At 40.2% G+C, this 22,220-nt stretch overlaps 1 protein-coding gene and 1 long non-coding RNA gene across 6 annotated transcripts in view; one reads left to right on the top strand and one right to left on the bottom strand.

The window, feature by feature from the left end:
- The window catches only part of LOC134481033 (immunoglobulin lambda-1 light chain-like), a 357,250-nt gene that overhangs the window by 257,306 nt on the left and 77,724 nt on the right, over nt 1-22,220 (bottom strand). The window contains exons 1-2 of one of the 5 annotated variants that reach the window (XM_063270872.1): nt 3,646-3,776; nt 3,216-3,522 (exon numbers count right to left, since the gene is read on the bottom strand). The exons of 3 other annotated variants lie outside the window; for them this stretch is intronic. In XM_063270872.1, the coding sequence (XP_063126942.1) occupies nt 3,216-3,522; nt 3,646-3,691 (353 nt within the window). In that variant the 5' untranslated portion in view covers nt 3,692-3,776. Of the gene's footprint in view, nt 1-3,215; nt 3,523-3,645; nt 3,777-22,220 lie in introns of those variants that run through there. One more of the 5 variants, XM_063270879.1, reaches the window with a different exon arrangement.
- The window catches only part of LOC134481036 (uncharacterized), a 121,654-nt gene that overhangs the window by 38,833 nt on the left and 60,601 nt on the right, over nt 1-22,220 (top strand). The gene's annotated exons all lie outside the window — the stretch shown is intronic.

The following is a 22,220-nucleotide window of genomic DNA, read 5'->3' as shown; positions in this document are numbered from 1 at the left end:
TCCCACTTCCTTGTCTTTATAAGCCACTGCCAGGAAACAAAATTTGAGAAATTGATCAGACAATCAACTTGCTCTCCTTCTTTGTGCCTCCTGTCCCCCATTCTTTTGCCCCTTCTCAGGTCTCTGCTGAACACCTGCACGTTGGGGCACTCTCCCGAAACAACTTCCCACTACAAGAAGCTCTCTCATTCTAGAAAAACTTCCAAAATCTCTCTGGAGAGTTTATGAATTTTCTAATCAAAGTCAGAAAATCTGCTAGAAAAAAATTCTCGGATTATCTGAAAGTAATTATTGTGTTTTCTGCTCAAAATAAGCAAGCCAGAATAAATTGAAAAAAAGATGTGTTAGCGCTTAAAGCAGTTCTGTCAGGGTAGCTGATAGAAATCATTTTAGAAGAGCTGTGTTCACACTTCAGACAGCTTTCTCTGGACAGCTTCTAGAAGAAATTCTAAAAGATCTGTGTTTACTCTCCAGAGCTCTACAGACAGCTCAACTTTTGCTAGAAAAAAAAATGAAAAAGGAATTTCTCTCTGCTAGCTCACCTCATGCAGATTAAGCCAGTATTTTTCTTACATATCAATTCATTCATTTATGTCAGGTTTCTTCATGAAGAAGGTAGATCACACAAATGCACCTCTTTAAGTGGCACCAACCTAAATAAGAAGGAAAGAACACGGAGCTCCCAGCAAGGTTTTACATTCTTTTTCCACAAATGACATACTTGTGGATGAAGAGCAGCTTGATTCCTTTATTTGACATGATACAAACTCAAGGAACTTCTATAGTGTCAGGGTAGGAAATTGGTATGAAATCCCTTTCAATATCAAATATATTTTATGTACCTGTCCACTATCCAAACAAAAATTTCCATCACAGAATTAGACTAGAAAAAAAATTTCTTTGATTCTTTCACTGAGCATTCTTTGTCACCTTTCATCATTCCACTGGTCTGCCTTTCAGAGCTTTAGACATCAAGGATACTTCATGGGATTGAAAAGCTCTATTACACATTTGCATAACCACTGTATGTAAATGTATGCAAGTGCAGCCTTAAATTTCATTATAGTCCACAGTTGGATATTTTATACAGTTGGATAACCCAGGCTTTGTCCTCACTAGAATATGACCCTCTCACCAAAATAGACACTTGAATTCAGTGCTACTGTTTCACTTAGGAGTTGGGTACAGATACCTAGGGAAATAAATTCTCATCCTTATGCCTCTAAGAGGGATTCTCCTGTGTAAATAAACCATCATAGCACCTCCAGTCATTGTAGCACTGGGTACATATTCCATCCCCTTTCCACCACATTCCTTTCCAATGTCTAGGATCTACTAAGGATATCCTGGACTACTTCAAAGGGCTTGGTTCGCTTCTCCATTTGGCCAGGCAATGCAGACCAGTTAGGATTCACAGGCAGACAACAGACTCAGGGTAAGCCCCCTGTCTTAGTTTGTATTTCCATGGTTGTAAAGTGACACCATAACCAAGGTATCTCCTCTAAAGGAGAACATTTAACTGGGATTGGCCTACAGGTTCAGAGGTTCAGTCCATTATCGTCGATGTGGGAGGAGACATCAGACTGTAAAGGCAGGGATGGAGCCAGGTGGGCTGAAAGTTCTACATCTTGATCTTAAGGCAGGCAGGAGACTGGATTTCAGGTCATTGTAGGAGGGTCACAAAGCCCACAGTGACACAATTCCTCCAGCTAGACCATACCTCCTAACTCTACCACTCCCCGAGCTAAGCACATTTGAACTACCACATTCTACTTCCTGGTCCCCAGAGGCTTGTTCAAGCACATCAATCTATTGGGGCCCTACTTAGCCACAGCACAATACAAAATACTTTTAGTCCAAGTTAAAAAGTCCACTCAGTTTTTAGCAGTCTCAACAATGTTAAAAGTCTAAAGTTCAAAGTCTCTTCTGAAATTCATCTAATCACTTAACTATCAAAAATCAAATCACATACCTTCAAAACCCCAGGGTGTACATTACAATTACAAAATGTCATAGTCAGAAAACAATGAACAAGAGCAGACGAAAAGTCTAATGTGTGCCAACTCCAAACTCTGCATTTTCATGTCTAGTCTCAAAGAACTCTTAAGATATTCAAAGTTCTTTCTGCTTCGATGACTCTAACATAATTCTTTCTGTTGTTCTCATTATATGCCCTGTTAGAAGATTTCCTCAGTAGGTATCCAAGGGCTCATTGACCTCTAACATCTCGGGGGTCTCTGTGGCAATTTCAGCTTCACAGCTTCCTTTTCCAATGTCTGCAATATACATAGGATCTTCTGAACACCTTCAAAGGACTTGGTTCACTACTCCAGGTCTGACTTCTGCAGCGTTCAAGGATCTGATTGACTTCACTACACTGCTTCTGCTGTTCTTGGTCGTGCCACAGTACAGGCATCTCCAATGTGCTGGGGTCTTCTGCTGCAACTAGATTTCATCGATAGTCTCTTAATGGCTCTCTTCACGGTGTTAATACACAGCTTCTTTTCATGACCCCTTTAATATTGGGCTATCAACTCCGATTGAGGTTGTGTCTTCACCTACAGCCTTTTCTGGCCTCTTACACTGCTAAACTATAGCCTCATTCATGCAGGGATCCGAAATGCTGTCATTCAATTTCAAGCCACAATGCTTGCCTTGGCATCCAGGCACATAGAAGCAGGAAGAGCCATTAATTCCATCCTGGTACACGACCCCAATTTAGTGGGGGCTGGAATCATAGTGGATCCAGTAAGAATCTAAATCACAGTCTTCTTAGCAGCATATTTGTTACCACAGTTGATTTTCCCAAGTGTGTTGTTTCCCATATTGCAGATACATTTAGCACTATAGAAAGTTAGTCATGCCACAATGGAGGGAAAAAATAAAAATATGCAAATGACTCATGGCCAGAGATGATGCTGAAAACCTCACATGTGTAAAGAAATCTGATGCAAAGTGGTAGTAGTATTGCCTTTTAAAATTCCTGTTTTCAACCATTTACATCACGTTTTGAATCAAAAGTTAAAAGGAGGTCAGTCATCCATAAATGGACAGAATGTAGAATCTTGCAGTGAACCTAAAGGAATATATGATTTGGCAACCCTAAGTCTTTTACTGAGGACTTGAAACAGCAATAGTTCTTTTCACAATAGATTTCACAGTTGGTACTCTGGGGAGATTTTGTCTTACTTCCTCCATGGTTCACATCACTGTGATTAATACCACTACTGTAAGACTGACAGAAGTAGATAGCTTCATCTTCAATCTGCACATTATTGATTGTCAGGAAGGCTGAGTTGGAAGAGCTGTCAATGGAGCCAGAGAACCTATCAGGAACTCCATCTGGTCTCTTATCATCATCATAAATCATAGTGGTGGGAGATCTTCCCTCATGCTGCTGGTACCAGTACACATAGCTGCTTCCAATGTTACCAGTGCTGCGCTTGCAAGACAGTTTGACTGTGCTTCCTAGAGACGTAGACATAGAGTTTGACTGAGTAAGCACAAACTGGGCACATGACCCTATAAGAAGAAAATAATAAAAATCAGTTAGAACAAGGTCATTCCATCCACAGTAAAAACTAGGGGCCAAACATCCCAAACAAACAAACAATTACAGTCCAATAATTCCTTAAACCCATTCACCTGTTAAGTGATGAAGAACAGCAAGGAATAGTAGAGTCCATGTCATGGTGAAAACACTCAAATTTTGCCTCCTAAGTACAGTGAACAAGCTATAGGTAGGCAGCCCTCCTTATATGTCTCTAAGATTCTACATGGATGCTGGCTCTATGCAAATACAGTCTTCCTGTGGATGTACAAATTACTCCTTTATTTAAAACTGGGACTGACTGAGAAATTGTGAGACTACATATGGGAGTAATGTCTCCACCAAGTGGCATGTCATAGAAATGTGAAAATGAATGGAAAACAGCAGCAGACTTGGGGCATAAAGAAGTCCTTAACCATGACACCTCAGTGCAACTTTGTTCTGTTGTCTGGTATATGACAGCTCAGAGCATCCAGCATCCTGTAATTATCACTTGAGAGAATTACATGTATTTTCTGGCCTTCTCAAATACCCAGACTCATTTATGTTCTTGCAAACACAGACACAGACACAGACACACACACACACACACACACACACACACACACACACACTACAAACATGGTCAATATATAGTTTATCATCTGCTTTCTACATATTAGTGCTGAAGAAATGGTGAAAACAGAGAAAGCTAGTGATAATAAAACAAGGGAGCACTTTCCAGCACATAGCAAGCAACAGAACTCTGCGGCTTGGCCATGTGGCTCTGACGATAGAATTAAGAATATGGGAGATTACTGGGACAATTGATGCTGGTTAGCTGGAACTAAGAAGTTGCTGGTTAAGAAGTGACCAGCTTCACTGAGGTGGTCTACTGAGAAATCTTCTGAGAAGTGTTTTCTGAGAGCACAGAGAAGCTGTGTTCCAGAGATAGCCTCATGCTGCAGCTGTACTTGGTAATGTGTAATGTGTAAGTGTCACCCAGGTGGTACTGGTTTTGAAGCATGAAGGGGTCATGAAGAGCAGCTGAGGCTTGGCACTGTGAGAGGCCATGGAAGGCCATTGGTGAAGGTGCAGCCTCAGTTGCAGTTGATGGCCCAGGACTGAAGGGGTCATGCAAAGGAGTTGATGCTTGGCACCATGAAGAGAGCCTATGAGGAGCTATTGGTAAAGCCTAGTTGCAGCAGAATATCCAGTATATTGGAGATGCCAGTACCATGGGATGATCACTAAGAACAGCAGCAGCAGTCAAGTGGAGCCAACCAGAGCCTAGAGTGCTACAGAGGACAGAGCTTTAGAAGTGACACAGCTCTTTGGAGGAGCCTAGAAGATCAGGTATGGCTCCTAGGTATTGGAACAAGAAGCTGTGAAGCTGAGGTTGCCTTGGAGATCAAGATGTTAAAGATGCCAGAGTCCTGGAATATCTGCTGAGGAAAGCTGCTAACAGGGAGTGGAACCAGCGCAGGAGAAAGAACTTTGTTGCAGTCAACAAAGATGAAAAAGGAGTGGAGATCTGAAGACGGCTTAGACATCAGACATGGAGATGCAGAGTTTGGAGTTTGCCCAGCTGGTTTCCTGACCTGCTTTGGGGATTACAGTTAAGTGATTAGATGAATCTCAGAAGAGACTTTGAACTCTGGACTTTTAACATTGTTGAGACTGCTATAGACTATGAGGACTTCGGGAGTTAGACTAAAATATGCTATGACTAGGTATGGCCCTCTAGACTCATGTGTTTGAACAAGCCTATGGGGGCTAGGGAGCGGAATGTGATTGTTTCTTAGGCTTGGTCCAGGGAGTGGCACTCTTAGGAGATGTGGCCTTGCTGGATTAGGTGTGTCACTGTGGGTGTGGGGTTTAATACCCTCGTCCTAGCTGCCTAAAAGCCAGTATTTTATTGGCCTTCCGAAGATGTAGAACTCTCAGCTCCTCCAGCTCCATGTCTGTCTGGATGCTGCCATGCTCCTACCTTGATGATAATAGACTGAACCTCTGAACCTGTAAGCCAACCCCAATTAAATGGTATCCATTATAAAAAAAAAAAAGAAATGGTGAAAACATAGCTTGTGAAATCTTCATTGTAAAAGAAGCCTCTGTCTAACAGTTGAGCATGTGTAGCACTGTGGGAACCTATCAATAGAGAAGAAGATAATAACGTTTATATCCTGAGACTACATTATTAAAATTAAAAATATTTATTTTTGAGGATCTTTTCAATGCTATGTAGATACTGTCCATGAAAATAGTGCATGCTTTTGTTGAAAAATATATTGCTCCTGTCCAATTCTCCTTTGGAATTAAGGATGAATTATGGAGTCTAGTTGTGAGTTCACTACTCATGTGGCCTGTGGGACCAAGGAGCAGGAAAGAACAAAATGTAACCATCCATGGCATTGATACTTGTGCAAGTGTGTGGAAAAAAGTAGTAGTTTCTCAATGACTTGGACTTGCCCGGTGCTCTGTCATCTCAAGACCAGATCAGCACTGTCATCTAATGGGCATGAGAATTCTTCAGAAATATTGATTGAATGATAAAAGAAATTCATCCCATCACATAATAGTCAAAACACCAAATGCACAAAACCAAGAAAGACTATTGTAGGTGAAGGAAAAAGGTCAAGTAACATATAAAGGCAGACATATAAGAATTACCCCAGATGTCTCAAAAGAAACTTTGAAAACTAGAAGATCCTTGAAAGGTGTCATACAGACACTAAGAGAACACAAATGCCAGACCAGGCTACTATATCCAGCAAAACTCTCAACTAACAGAAATCGAGAAACTAAGATATTCCATAACAAAATCCAATTTACTCAATATCTTTCCACAAATCCAGCACTACAAAGGATAATAGATGGAAAACTCCAACACAAGGAGGGAAATTACACCCTAGAAAAAACAAGAAAGTAATCTTCTAGCAACAAACCCAAAAGAAGAGAGTCACACAAACGTAATTGCACCTCTAACAACACTCTGTTATTTAACAAGAAGTAGCAATCACTCTTCCTTAATATATCTTAACATCAATGGACTCAATTTCCCAATAAAAAGACATATATTAACAAACTGGATATGAAAACAGGACCTAGCACTTTGTTGTATAGAGATAACATACCTCAGTGACAAAGACAGAATCTACCTTAGAGTAAAGGGCTGGAACAAATTTTCCAGGCAAATGGTCCCAAGAAACAAGCTGGAGTAGCCATTCCAATATCGAATAAAATCGACTTTCAACCAAATACTATCAAACAAGATAAGAACACGTCATACTCATCAGTCATAGAAACAGGACCACACTCCCAAATATGTAGATGAGGTCTTTCCAAGCTCTCATTCTGAACCAATAAGAAGTAGCTGTTGTCAGACACTGATGCACCCAAAAACTGTATTTAAGTATTGTGTTCAGAATTAAAGGTGTGCAGGAATTTTTCCATTGTCTGAAAACTTCTGTCATAAGAGCTGTAACAACTCCGTCGCTTGTGGGAAGAGATCTGCTCTCCCCCAGTGACTACCAGAAGCTCCCCTGCACCCATCAGGGCTATGCATGCTTCTGCTGGCTCAGCCTGGCTGGGAAACCAAAGCAGAAGGAAAGAAAGGAGCAGAACCACCAGCTGAGGGAGGGTAAGCAGTCCCACCTCCCTGCCTGAGTTCTCTCCACCTCACTCGAACCCACACACGTAGCTGGGCCAGAGATCACTAGATCACCCTGGAGAGGCCCCTGTGCCAGAGCCCCCCCTTTCAATATGCCAAAAATTACATAATTTTCCTAAAATCTTTTTTGAGGTGAGAAAAAATATGTCAGAGAAGAATAAGCATATCTCCCAGTTTGCTGTAATCTTTATTTATTTCAATTTCAGTGTCTTGTGCAGGAAACTAGATCCTTATTTGTGTTATGTTTTGGGTATGCTACTTAATTGACATGGACCCGGGCATGATGCTTGGAGCTGATGTGTTTCAGGTTTCGGCACAAGAGCCAGGGATGAGATTGGCTCATTTCAGTTGGTTAGTACAAAGAGGCCCTCTTGTAAGCTGAGAGGAAAGCGTCTCATGAATAGCAGAGATGTAGAAATTGTTTCTCCTTTTACTGCAATTTGGCCAGAAAGAAAGGCCAGGTCAGCAGTGAATCTGTGACAAACCTTTGAGAATCCTCCCTCTAAAGGCCTTATGACTCGCATCCATGACAGACAGAGTAAAGAGAAATGGAGGTAGAAGCTGCTTTGAGAGTCCATTGATTCCAGAAATCCCAGTTATTATTTTTAAAGAGACAGCTAAGTTTTTTTTTGTTTTTGTTTTTTTTTGTTGTTTTTTTTTTTTTGTGGCCAGCCTAGACTGTAACAGCTCAGCTTTGCCAGATTACTACATCCTGGTTACATTTAAGTTTACAGAGAAAATTAATTCTTGAGTCTTCTAATCTACAAAGACATACAACTCTATTAGGTCATTTCTGAACAAGCAAAAAATGACCCTACCATCTAAAGTACGGACTACTCACTCTACCAGCTCAAGGGAAGAAAAGGGTGGAAAAAAAAGAGGTCAATTTTCAAGGCTCTGTGGCTTGTGTTTTTTTTTTTATTTAATGTGTTCTTTTTTAAAATTGGATATTTTTTACATTTCATGTTATCTCCTTTTCCAGTTTCCCATCCATAAACCCTCTATCCCATCCCCCTCCTTCTTCTATGAGGGTGTTCCCCCACCCAACCACTCACCACTTTCCACCTCCCGACTCTGACATTCCCCTACACTGGGGCATCAAGCTTTGGCAGGACCAATGGCTTCTCTTCAAATTGATCCACACCAATGTCATCCTTCACTACACATGAACCTGGAGAACTCATCAAAAGTTTCTGAACCACAAAAACCCCAGGACCAGATGGGTTTAGAGCAGAATTCTATCAGATCTTCAAAGAAGATCTAATACCAATATTCTTCAAAGTGTTCCACAAAATAGAAACAGAAGGAATACTATCCAATCCCTTTTATGAAGCCTCAATTAAGCTTATACGTAAACAACACAAAGACCGTAAAAGAAGGAGAATGTCAGGCAAATTTCTGTTATGAATATTGGTACAAAAACCTCAGTAAAATTCTCACAAGCCAAATCCAAGGTCACATCAAAATAATCATCCATCATTATCAACTAGGCTTCATCCCAGCGATGCAAAGATGTTTCAATACACAGAAATTCATCAGTGCAATCCGCTATATAAACAAACGCAAAGAGAAAAAAAATGATCATCTCATTAGATGCTTAGAAAGCATTTGACAAAATTCAAACACGCTTCATATTAAAAAGTTTGGAAAGTTCAGGAATTCAAGTCCTATACCTAAATCTAGTAAAAGGAATATGCAGAAAACCAGTAGCCAACATCAAACTAAGTAGAGAGAATATTTAAGCAATCCAACTACGATCCAGTACTAAATAAGACTGCCCACTCTCTCCCAACCTATTAAATATAGTACTTGAAGTCCTAACCAGAGCAATCAGAGAACAAAAGGAAGGCAATGGGATACAAAATAGAATGGAAGAAGTCAAAATATCAATATTTGCAGATGATATGATAGTTAGTATATGTAAGTGATCCCATAAATTCTACCAGAGAACTCTCTTTTTTTTCTTTTTTAAGATTTATTTATTACATATAAGTACACTTTACCTGTCTTCAGACATATCAGAAGAAGGTATCTGATCCCATTACAGATGGTTGTGAGCCACCATGTGGCTGCTGGGAATTGAACTCAGGACCTCTAGGAAGAGCAGTCAGTGCTCTTAACCGCTGAGCCATCTCTCCAGCCCCATGTCTGGAATTCTTTTTTTTTTTTTTATTAACTTGAGTATTTCTTATTTACATTTCGAGTGTTATTCCCGTTCCCGGTTTCCGGGCAAACATCCCCCCAATCCCTCCCCCTCCCCTTATTTAGGGGTGTTCCCCTCCCCATCCTCCCCCCATTGCCGCCCTTGCCCCAACAATCACGTTCACTGGGGGTTCAGTCTTAGCAGGACGAAGGGCTTCCCCTTCCACTGGTGCTCTTACTAGGATATTCATTGCTACCGATGAGGTCAGAGTCCAGGGTCAATCCATGTATAGTCTTTAGGTAGTGGCTTAGTTCCTGGAAGCTCTGGTTGCTTGGCATTGTTGTTCATAAGGGGTCTCGAGCTCCTTCAAGCTCTTCGAGTTCTTTCTCTGATTCCTTCAACGGGGGTCCTATTCTCAGGTCAGTGGTTTGCTGCTGGTATTCGCCTCTGTATTTGCTGTATTCTGGCTGTGTCTCTCAGGAGCGATCTACATCCGGCTCCTGTCAGCCTGTACTTCTTTGCTTCATCCATCTTGTCTAATTGGATGGCTATATATGTATGGGCCATATGTGGGGCAGGCTCTGAATGGGTGTTTCTTCTGTGTCTGTTTTAATCTTTGCCTCTCTATTCCCTGCCAAGGGTATTCTTGTTCCCCTTTTAAAGAAGGAGTGAAGCATTCACATTTTGATCATCCGTCTTGAGTTTCATGTGTTCTATTCATCTAGGGTAATTCAAGCATTTGGGCTAATAGCCACTTATCAATGAGTGCATGCCATGTGTGTTTTTCTGTGATTGGGTTATCTCACTCAGGATGATATTTTCCACTTCCAACCATTTGCCTACAAATTTCATAAAGTCATTGTTTTTGATAGCTGAGTAATATTCCATTGTGCAGATGTACCACATTTTCTGTATCCATTCCTCTGTTGAAGGGCATCTGGGTTCTTTCCAGCTTCTGGCTATTATAAATAAGGCTGCGATGAACATAGTGGAGCACGTCTCTTTTTTATATGTTGGGGCATCTTTTGGGTATATGCCCAGGAGAGGTACAGTTGGATCCTCAGGCAGTTTAATGTCCAATTTTCTGAGGAACCTCCAGACTGATTTCCAGAATGGTTGTACCAGTCTGCAATCCCACCAACAATGGAGGAGTGTTCCTCTTTCTCCACATCCTCGCCAGCATCTGCTGTCACCTGAGTTTTTGATCTTAGCCATTCTCACTGGTGTGAGGTGAAATCTCAGGGTTGTTTTGATTTGCATTTCCCTTATGACTAAAGATGTTGAACATTTCTTTAGGTGTTTCTCAGCCATTTGGCATTCCTCAGCTGTGAATTCTTTGTTCAGCTCTGAACCCCATTTTTTAATAGGGTTATTTGTCTCCCTGTGGTCTAACTTCTTGAGTTCTTTGTATATTGTGGATATAAGGCCTCTATCTGTTGTAGGATTGGTAAAGACCTTTTCCCAATCTGTTCGTTGCCGTTTTGTCCTAACCACAGTGTCCTTTGCCTTACAGAAGCTTTGCAGTTTTATGAGATCCCATTTGTCGATTCTTGAGAGCATAAGCCATTGGTGTTTTGTTCAGGAAATTTTTTCCAGTGCCCATGTGTTCCAGATGCTTCCCTAGTTTTTCTTCTATTAGTTTGAGTGTATCTGGTTTGATGTGGAAGTCCTTGATCCACTTGGACTTAAGCTTTGTACAGGGTGATAAGCATGGATCGATCTGCATTTTTCTACATGTTGACCTCCAGTTGAACCAGCACCATTTGCTGAAAATGCTATCTTTTTTCCATTTGATGGTTTTGGCTCCTTTGTCAAAAATCAAGTGCCCATAGGTGTGTGGGTTCACTTCTGTGTCTTCAGTTCTGTTCCATTGGTCTATCTGTCTATCTCTGTATCAATACCATGCAGTTTTTATTACTATTGCTCTGTAATACTGCTTGAGTTCAGGGATCATGATTCCCCCTGAAGTCCTTTTATTGTTGAGGATAGTTTTAGCTATCCTGGGTTTTTTGTTATTCCAGATGAATTTGCAAATTGTTCTGTCTAACTCTTTGAAGAATTGGATTGGTATTTTGATGGGGATTGCATTGAATCTGTAGATTGCTTTTGGTAAAATGGCCATTTTTACTATATTAATCCTGCCAATCCATTAGCATGGGAGATCTTTCCATCTTCTGAGGTCTTCTTCAATTTCTTTCTTCAGAGTCTTGAAGTTCTTATTGTACAGATCTTTTACTTGCTTGGTTAAAGTTACACCGAGGTACCTTATATTATTTGGGTCTATTATGAAGGGTGTCGTTTCCCTAATTTCTTTCTCGGCTTATTTCTTCTCTTTTGTGTAGAGGAAGGCTACTGATTTATTTGAGTTAATTTTATACCCAGCCACTTTGCTGAAGTTGTTTATCAGCTTTAGTAGTTCTCTGGTGGAACTTTTGGGATCACTTAAATATACTATCATATCATCTGCAAATAGTGATATTTTGACTTCTTCTTTTCCAATTTGTATCCCCTTTACCTCCTTTTGTTGTCTGATCGCTCTGGCTAGAATTTCAAGAACTATATTGAATAAGTAGGGAGAGAGTGGGCAGCCTTGTCTAGTCCCTGAGTTTAGTGGGATTGCTTCAAGTTTCTCTCGATTTAGTTTAATGTTAGCAACTGGTTTGCTGTATATGGCTTTTACTATGTTCAGGTATGGGCCTTGTATTCCTATTCTTTCCAGGACTTTTATCATGAAGGGGTGTTGAATTTTGTCAAATGCTTTCTCAGCATCTAATGAAATGATCATGTGGTTTTGTTCTTTCAGTTTGTTTATATAATGGATCACGTTGATGGTTTTCCGTATATTAAACCATCCCTGCATGCCTGGGACGAAGCCTACTTGATCATGGTGGATGATTGTTTTGATGTGCTCTTGGACTCGGTTTGCCAGAATTTTATTGAGTATTTTTGCATCGATATTCATAAGGGAAATTGGTCTGAAGTTCTCTTTCTTTGTTGGGTCTTTGTGTGGTTTAGGTATAAGAGTAATTGTGGCTTCATAGACGGAATTTGGTAGTGCTCCATCTGTTTCAATTTTGTGGAATAGTTTGGATAATATTGGTATGAGGTCTTCTATGAAGGTCTGATAGAATTCTGCACTAAACCCGTCTGGACCTGGGCTCTTTTTGGTTGGGAGACCTTTAATGACTGCTTCTATTTCCTTAGGAGTTATGGGGTTGTTTAAATGGTTTATCTGTTCCTGATTTAACTTCAGTACCTTGTATCTGTATAGGAAATTGTCCATTTCCTGCAGATTTTCAAGTTTTGTTGAATATAGGCTTTTATAGTAAGATCTGATGATTTTTTGAATTTCCTCCGAATCTGTAGTTATGGCTCCCTTTTCATTTCTGATTTTGTTAATTTGGACACACTCTCTGTGTCCTTTGTTAGTCTGGCTAAGGGTTTATCATTCTTGTTGATTTTCTAAGAACCAACTTTTGATTCTGTTGATTCTTTCTATGGTCCTTTTTGTTTCTACTTGGTTGATTTCAGCTTTGAGTTTGATTATTTTCTGCCTTCTACTCCTCCTGGGTGTATTTGCTTCTTTTTGTTCTAGAGCTTTTAGGTGTGCTGTCAAGCTGCTGACATATGCTCTTTCCTGTTTCTTTCTGCAGGCACTCAGCGCTATGAGTTTTCCTCTTAGCACAGCTTTCATTGTGTCCCATAAGTTTGGGTATATTGTACCTTCATTTTCATTAAATTCTAAAAAGTTTTTAATTTCTTTCTTTATTTCTTCCTTGATCAGGTTATCATTGAGTAGAGCATTGTTCAATTTCCACGTATATGTGAGCATTCTTCCCTTATTGTTATTGAAGACCAGTTTTAGGCCGAGGTGGTCTCATAGCACGCATGGGATTATTTCTATCTTTCTGTACCTGTCGAGGCCGTTTTTTTGACCAATTATATGGTCAATTTTGGAGAAAATACCATGAGGAGCTGAGAAGAAGATATATCCTTTTGCTTTAGGATAGAATGTTCTATAAATATCTGTTAAGTCCATTTGGCTCATGACTTCTCTTAGTCTGTCTATGTCTCTGTTTAATTTCTGTTTCCATGATCTGTCCATTGATGAGAGTGGGGTGTTGGAATCTCCTACTATTATTGTGTGATGTGCAATGTGTGTTTTGAGCTTTAGTAAGGTTTCTTTTACGTATGTAGGTGCCCTTGTATTTGGGGCATAGATATTTAGGATTGAGAGTTCATCTTGGTGGATTTTTCCTTTGATGAATATGAAGTGTCCTTCCTCATCTTTTTTGATGAATTTTAGTTGAAAATTGATTTTATTTGATATCAGAATGGCTACTCCAGCTTGCTTCTTCTGACCATTTGCTTGGAAAGTTGTTTTCTTGCCTTTCACTCTGAGGTAGTGTCTGTCTTTGTCTCTGAGGTGTGTTTCCTGTAGGCAGCAGAATGCGGGGTCCTCATTGCATATCCAGTTTGTTAATCTATGTCTTTTTATTGGGGAGTTGAGGCCATTGATGTTGAGAGATATTAAGGAATAGTGATTATTGCTTCCTGTTATATTCATATTTGGATGTGAGTTTATGTTTGTGTGCTTTCCTTCTCTTTGTTTTGTTGCCAAGACGATTAGTTTCTTGCTTCTTCTAGGGTGTAGCTTGCCTCCTTATGTTGGGCTTTACCATTTATTATCCTTTGTAGTGCTGGATATGTAGAAAGATATTGTGTAAATTTGGTTTTGTCACGGAATATCTTGGTTTCTCCATCTATATTAATTGAGAGTTTTGCAGGGTACAGTAACCTGGGCTGGCATTTTTGTTTTCTTACGTTCTGTATGACATCTGTCCAGGATCTTCTGGCTTTCACAGTTTCTGGCGAGAAGTCTGGTGTGATTCTGATAGGTCTGCCTTTATATGTTACTTGACCTTTTTCCCTTACTGCTTTTAATATTCTTTCTTCATTTCGTGCTTTTGGTGTTTTGAGTATTATGTGACGGGAGGTGTTTCTTTTCTGGTCCAATCTATTTGGAGTTCTGTAGGCTTCTTGTATGCCTATGGGTATCTCTTTTTTAGGTTAGGGAAGTTTTCTTCTATGATTTTGTTGAAGATATTTACTGGTCCTTTGAGCTGGGAGTCTTCACTCTTTTCAACACCTATTATCCTTAGGTTTGATCTTCTCATTGAGTCCTGGATTTCCTGTATGTTTTGGACCAGTAGCTTTGTCTGCTTTATATTATCTTTGACAGTTGAGTCAATGATTTCTATGGAATATTCTGCTCCTGAGATTCTCTCTTCCATCTCTTGTATTCTGTTGGTGAAGCTCGTATCTACAGCTCCTTGTCTCTTCCTTTGGTTTTCTATATCCAAGGTTGTTTCCATGTGTTCTTTCTTGATTGCTTCTATTTCCATTTTTAATTCCTTCAACTGTTTGATTGTGTTTTCCTGGAATTCTTTCAGGGATTTTTGTCACTCCTCTCTATAGGCTTCTACTTGTTTATTTATGATTTCCTGGAATACTTTCAGTGATTTTTGCGATTACTCTCTGTAGGCTTCTACTTGTTCTCTAAGGGAGTTGTTCACGTCTTTCTTGAAGTCCTCCAGCATCATGATCAAACATATTTTTGAAACTAGATCTTGCTTTTCTGGTGTGTTTGGATATTCAGTGTTTGCTTTTGTGGGAGAATTGTGCTCCGTTGATGCCATGTAGTCTTGGTTTCTGTTGCTTGGTTTCCTGCGCTTGCCTCTCGCCATCAGATTATCTCTAGTGGTACTTTGTTCTGCTATTTCTGACAGTGGCTAGACTGTCTTATAAGCCTGTGTGTCAGGAGTGCTGTAGACCTGCTTTCCTGTTTTTTTTTCAGCCAGTTATGGGGACTGAGTGTTCTGCTTTCAGGCGTGTAGTTTTTCCTATCTACAGGTCTTCAGCTGTTCCTGTGGGCCTGTGTCTGGTGTTCACCAGGCAGGTCTCTTGCAGCAGAAAAGTTGGTCTTACCTGTGGTCCAGAGTCTCAAGTTTGCTCGTGTGGTGTTGCTTATGAGCTCTCCGCAGCGGCAGCAACCAGGAAGATCTGCGCCGCCCTTTCTGGGACCTTCAGTGCATCAGGTTTCCAGATGGCGTTTGGTGTTTTCCTCTGGAATCAGTAATGTGTGCAGAGTGCAGTCTCTTCTGGTTTTCCAGGCGTGTCTGCCTCTCTGAAGGTTTAGCTCTCCCTCCCATGGGATTTGGGTGCAGAGAACTGTTTATCTGGTCTATCCCTTCAGGTTCCAGTGGTGTCTCAGACGCAGCGGACCTGCTGCTCCTGCGCCCTCCTCTACGGGAACCCAGAGGCCGTATACAGTTTCCTCTTGGGCCAGAGATGTGGTCAGGGGTGGGCAGTGTTGGTGGTCTCTTCCGCTCTGCAGCCTCAGTAGTGCCCTCCTGACCAGGCGGTGAGGTCTCTCTCCCACGGGGTTTGAGAGCAGAGAGCTGCTGCGGGCAGGGATCCGCGGGTTTGGGATTCCCGCTAACCACCGGAAGTTTCCGGTCCTAGAGGAATTTTGCCTCTGTGTGTCCTGAGTTCACCAGGCAGGTCGCTTGCAGCAGAAAAGTTGGTCTTACCTGTGGTTCTGAGGCTCAAGTTTGCTCGTGGGGTGCTGCCTATGAGCTCTCCACGGCGGCAGCAACCAGGAAGATCTGCGCAGCCCTCAGAGAACTCTTAATCCTGATAAATAACTTCAGCAAAGTGCCTCAATATAAATTTAACTCAAACAAATCAGTACCCTTCCTCTACTCAAAGGATAAACAGGCAGAGAAAGAAATTACGAAAGTGACACCCTTCCCCATAGTCACTGGCGATCTTGCTCAAAGCAATCTCCAGATTCAATGCAATCACCATTCAACTCATTTCTTCATAGAGTTAAAAAGAGCAATTCTCAAATTCATTTGGAATAAGAAAAAATCCAAAATAAGAAAAACTATTCGCAACAATAAAAGAACTTCTAGGGGGAATCAAGATCACTGACCTCAAGCTATATTACAGAGCAGTCATCATAAGAACAGTATAGTCTTGGTTCAGAGACAGGCAGGTAGATAAATGGAATAGAATTTAAGACACAGAAATCAACCCACACACCTATGGTCACCTTATCTTTGACAAAGTAGCTAAAACTATCCATCAAAAAAAAAAAAAAAAGACAGCCATTTCAACAAATGGTGCTGGTTCAACTAGAGGTCTGAATTTAGAAGAATGCAAAACAATCCATTCTTATCTCCTTCTGCAAAGCTCAACCCCAAGTGGAGCAAAGACTTTCACATAAAACCAGATACACTGAAACTAATAGAAGTGATAGTAGGGAAAAGCCTTGAACAGAGAGGCAAAGGGGAAATTTCCTGGACAGAATATCAATGGCTTATTTTCTAAGATAACCAATTGACTAATCAGACTTCATAAAATTGCAAAGATTTATTAAGGCTAAGGACACTCTCAATAGGACAAAGCAGCATCCAACAGATTTGGGAAAGATGTTTACCAAACCTATATCTGATAGAGAGCTACTATCTAATATATACAAAGAACTCAAGAAGTTGGACTCCAGAGAATCAAATAATATATTCAAAATTGAGTACAATGGTAAACAAAGAATTCTCAACTAAGGAATACTGAATGACTGAGAAGCACCTAAATAAAGGTTCAACATTCTTAACTATCAGGGAAAGGCAAATCGAAACAACCATGAGATTCCACCTGACCCCAGTCAGTATGGCTAACATCAAAATCTCAGGTGACAGTAGATGCTGGTGAGAATGTGGAGAAAGAGGAACACTCCTCCATTATTGGTGGGATTGCAAGCTCAAAAAACCATTCTGGAAAGCAGTGTGGAAGTTTCTCAAGAATTTGAACATAGTACTACTTAAGGACCTTCTATATATCTCTTGGGCATACCTGTTTATCCTTTGAAAAGAGAAAGACTACTGATTTTTTGAGTTAATTTTTATATCCAGCCACTTTGCTGAAGTTTCTTTTTATCAGGCTTAGGAGTCCTGATTGAGGTAACCCATTCACAAAAGGACATGCATGGTATGTACTCACTGATAAGTGGATGTTAGACCAAAAGTTCAGAATGCCTAAGAAACGAGTGAGAGACCATATGAAGCTCAAGAATAAGGGGGACCAAATGTGGATGCTTCATTCCTTCTTAGAAGGGAGAACAAAATACTCAAGGGAGGTAAAAAATGGATAGAGAGTTGAGCAGGGACTGAAGGAAAGATCATTCATAGACTGACCCACCTGGAGATCCATCCCATATGAAGCCAGCAATCCAAATCACTATTACTGATGCCAAGAAGTGCTTGCTTACAGGAGCCTGATATTGATGTCTCCTGATGGACTATGACAGATCCTTACTGATGCAAATGCAGATGCTTGTAGTTAACCATGAGACTGAGTACACAGACAGCAATGGAGGAGTTAGAGAAAGGACTGAAGGAACTGAAGGGCTTTACAACCCCTTAGGAAGGACAGTATCAGTCCACCAGACCCCACCAGATGTTACAGTGACTAAACCATCAACCAATGGGTACAGATGGTAGGACCCATGGCTCCAGCTGCATATGTAGCAGAGGATAGAATTGTATGGCGTCAGTATGAGGAGTAGCCCTTGGTCCTTTGAAGGCTCATTGCCCAAGTATAAGGGATTGTCAGGGTGTTGAGGTGTGAGTTGGTTAGTGGGAGTGTGAGTATCTTCTTAGATGCAGAGGGAGGAGGAGAGGGAATTGACAAGAGGGAAAGTGGTTAACATTTGAAATGCAAATACAAAAATATCCAATTTAAAATAAAAATTCTCTGAGACCTACGGATTTTAGTACTACACGGAAAAGTTAAAGGTCTAAGTTAGTATATTGAAAAATTAAATAGAGCACACAGATTAATGGCTTCACGATGCAACTCAAAAATTAGAATAAACAGGAACAAACCAAATATAAACCCTGTCAATTGACAGAAATAATAGAAGTTAAATAGAAATCAATAAAATAAAAAAAGGAATCATTGCAAGTAATCTACCAATCTTGGACCTTTTTCTTAGAGTAGATGAAGCAGATTGAATGAAATAAAGAAATAGGGGACTCAAAATAACAAAATCATAAATGAACAAGAACAGTATCTGTATTTTCATAATTTGTCTTATTGACTGTGTCTTATTCCTTACAGAATCTTTTCAGTTTCAGAAGGTCCTTTTTATTAATTATTGATCTTAGAGACTGAGCTATTGGAGTGCTCTTCAGGAATTTTCCCTGTGTTCCAATGAGTTCAAGCCTCTTTCCTTTTCTCTTCTATTAGATTCAGTGTATCTCATTTTACGTTGAGATCCATGATTTGCTTGGACTTGAGCTTTGTGCAAGGTGATAGATATGGATCTATTTTCATTTTTCTACATACCGACTGCCAGTTAGACAAGCAGTATTTATTGAAGATCTTTTCTCTTTTCCACTGTATGTTATTGGCTTATTTGCCAAAGTTTAAATGTCCACAAGTGTGTGGGTTTGTTTCTGGGTCTTCAATTCTATTCTATTGATTATGCTCTTTGTATCTGTGCCAAAATCATTCAATGTTTTTCACTACTGTTATGTAGTACAGATTGAAGTCGGGGATAGTATTTCCCCATGGAAGTTCTTTCATTATTGAGAATTGTTTTTGCTATTTTGATTTTTGTTGTTGTTGTTGTTGTTGTTGTGTTGCACTGTTTTGTTTTCTTTTGCTTTTCAATATTAAATTGAGAGTGCTCTTTCCATTTTTCTGAAGAACTGTATGGCGAATTAGATGAGGATTGCATTGAATCTGTAGATTGCTTTTGGTATAGTGGCCATTTTACTGTTAATCCTACCAATTGTGAGCATGGGAGATCTTGCCAACTTCTGAGGTCTCCTTTGATTTTTTTCTCCAGAACCTTGAAGTTCCTGAAATTCAGATCTTTCACATTATTGAAGACAGTTACTCCAAGATATTTTATATTATTTTTTATTATTGTGAAGGGTGTTGTTTCCCTATTTTCTTCCTCACCCTCTTTATCATTTGTGTAAAGGAAGGCTACTGATTAGTTTGCGTTAGTTTTATATCCAACCACTATGCTGAACTTGGTTTTCAGCTATAGAAGGACTCTGACAGAAATTTTGGTGTCACTTTTGTATACTACCTTCTCATTTGCCAATAGCGATACCTTGACTTCTTCTTGCCAAATTGTAGCCCCTTGATCTCCTTTTGTTGTCTTACTACTCCATCTACAGCTTTAAGAGCTCCTAAAAGAACACAAATGCCAGCCCAGGTTACTGTATCCTGTATCTACACAATGGAATATTATTCAACCATCAAAAACAATGAGTTTACGAAATTCATAGGCAAATGGTTGGAACTGGAAAATATCATCCTGAGTGAGGTAACCCAATCACAGAAAAACACACATGGTATGCACTCATTGATAAGTTGCTATTAGCCCAAATGCTTGAATTACCCTAGATGCATAGAACACATGAAACTCAAGACGGATGATCAAAATGTGAATGCTTCACTCCTTCTTTAAAAGGGGAACAAGAATACCCTTGGCAGGGAATAGAGAGGCAAAGATTAAAACAGACACAGAAGGAACACCCATTCAGAGCCTGCCCCACATGTGGCCCATACACATACAGCCGATCAATTAGACAAGATGAATGAAGCAAAGAAGTACAGGCAGACAGGAGCCGGATGTAGATCTCTCCTGAGAGACACAGCCAGAATATAGCTAATACAGAGACGAATGCCAGCAGCAAACCACTGAACTGAGAATAGGACCCCCGTTGAAGGAATCAGAGAAAGAACTGGAAGAGCTTGAAGGGGCTTGAGACCCCTTATGAACAACAATGCCAAGCAACCAGAGCTTCTAGGGACTAAGCCCCTACCTGAAGACTATACATGGACTGACCCTGGACTCTGACCTCACAGGTAGCAATGAATATCCTAGTAAGATCACCTGTGGAAGGGGAAGCCCTTGGTCTTGCTAAGACTGAACCCCCATTGAATGTGATTGTTGGGGGGAGGGCGGCAATGGGGGGAGGATGGGGAGGGGAACACCCCTAAATAAGGGGAGGGGGAGGGATTAGGGGGATGTTTGCCCGGAAACCGGGAAAGGAAATAACATTCGAAATGTAAATAAGAAATACTCAAGTTAAAAAAAAAAAAGAACTCCTTTGAATAGATATAGGGAGAGAAGACAGCCTTGTCTTGTCCTAGATTTTAGTGGGATTTGTTCAAGTATCTCCTCATTAATTTTATATTGGCTATTGGATTGTTCTATATAGCTTTTATTGTTTGGGCATAGGCCTCGAATTCCAGATCTCTGCAATACTTTAAATGTGAAGAGGTACTTTATTTTGTCAAAGGTTTTTTAGCATCTAATAAGATGATCATGTGAGATTTATTAGTTTGTGTGTGTGTGTTTGTGTGTGTGTGTGTGTGTGTGTGTGTGTGTGTGTGTATGTATTTGATGGGTTTTCACATATTACTCCATCCTTATACCACTGGAATGAAGCCTACCCGATCATAGTGAATGATGGTTTTTGATGTGCTCTTGTATTCAGTTCGTGAAATGTTATTTAGAGTATTTGTAAGAATATCCATAGCAAAATTATTCTAACATTTTCTTCTTTCACTGGGCCTTTGTATGGTTTAGGCATCAGAGGAACTGTGCCTTAATAGAATGAATTATGTAATTGTTGTGGTTTGCCCTGAAGTTACTGTATGTTGGTGCTAATTCCACTGCCCCAAGGACAGCTGCCTAGTCAAGGACTCAGAACTAGGGTGACTTCACCAGAATCACCTTTCCATTGAATTTGTAAAGTACTGGTGAGGGGCAGGTACAGGATAGAAGGAGGCCTGTCATTGGAGGAGAAGGAAGGATGGGCGGGAGACAAGTTTGAAGGAAGAGGAGGACACGAGGGGAGAGAAGAGAGACAGGGCAGAGGAGAGGGGCTGAGAAGTGGTGGCAGGACAAGATGGCAGGTGATATTAAGATTTTGCTCTGTGTATTTATAGGTTGTTATCAATGTTCCTAAGGGATGGATGTGTACCGGGCTTTGTATGTTTAAGTGGACAATTATATCTTACCAATTGGATCTAAGATTATTGTGTTGTGTGCTCTTTTATGTGAGGGTTTGAGTGTAAGAAAGTGTGCGGCTGGGATGTGTTTCCGCCAAGATACCTAGCAGATATCTTGGGGCACCGCGGTAGAGACCTAGCGGGGTAAAAGACCAACAATACTTTTTATTTTTATATTTTTACAATAACAGGTAATGATTCTATTTCTATTTTTATGGAACAGTTTGATAAGTGTTGGTATTAACTGTTCTTTGAAAGTCTGGTAGAACTCTCCACTAAAACCATCAGTCCATGGGCTTTTTTTGATTGGGTGACTTTAATAGCTGTTTATTGCCTGAGGACTTATTGTACTGTTTAGACAGTTTATCTGCTCTTGATTTAACTTTTGTACATGGTATCTCTCTCTAGAAAATCATTCATTTTATTTAGATTTTCCAATTTTGTTGATTTTTGGCTTTTGTAGCAATGTCTTATGACTCATTTTGGATATTGTCTCGGTGTCTGTTTCTTTGGCTAAGGGTTTATGTCTGTGTTCATTTTCTCAAAGATCCAGGTTTTGTTTTGTTGATTCTTTGTATAGTTCTCTTTGTTTCTAATTGATTGATTTTGCCCTGAGTTTGTTTATGTATAGCAATCTACTCCTCTCGGGTGTATTGACTTCCTTTTGTTCTAGAAATTTCAGATGTTTTGTTAAGTTGCTAGAGCATGATAGCTTCAATTTCTTTATGGAGGCACATAGTCCTATGAGTTTTCCTGCTAGCACTGCTTTCACT

The sequence above is a fragment of the Rattus norvegicus genome, chromosome 11, assembly GCF_036323735.1.
Source record: "Rattus norvegicus strain BN/NHsdMcwi chromosome 11, GRCr8, whole genome shotgun sequence".
In the NCBI taxonomy this organism is placed as follows: Eukaryota; Metazoa; Chordata; class Mammalia; order Rodentia; family Muridae; genus Rattus; species Rattus norvegicus.
This window is presented reverse-complemented; position numbering and strand designations above follow the sequence as displayed.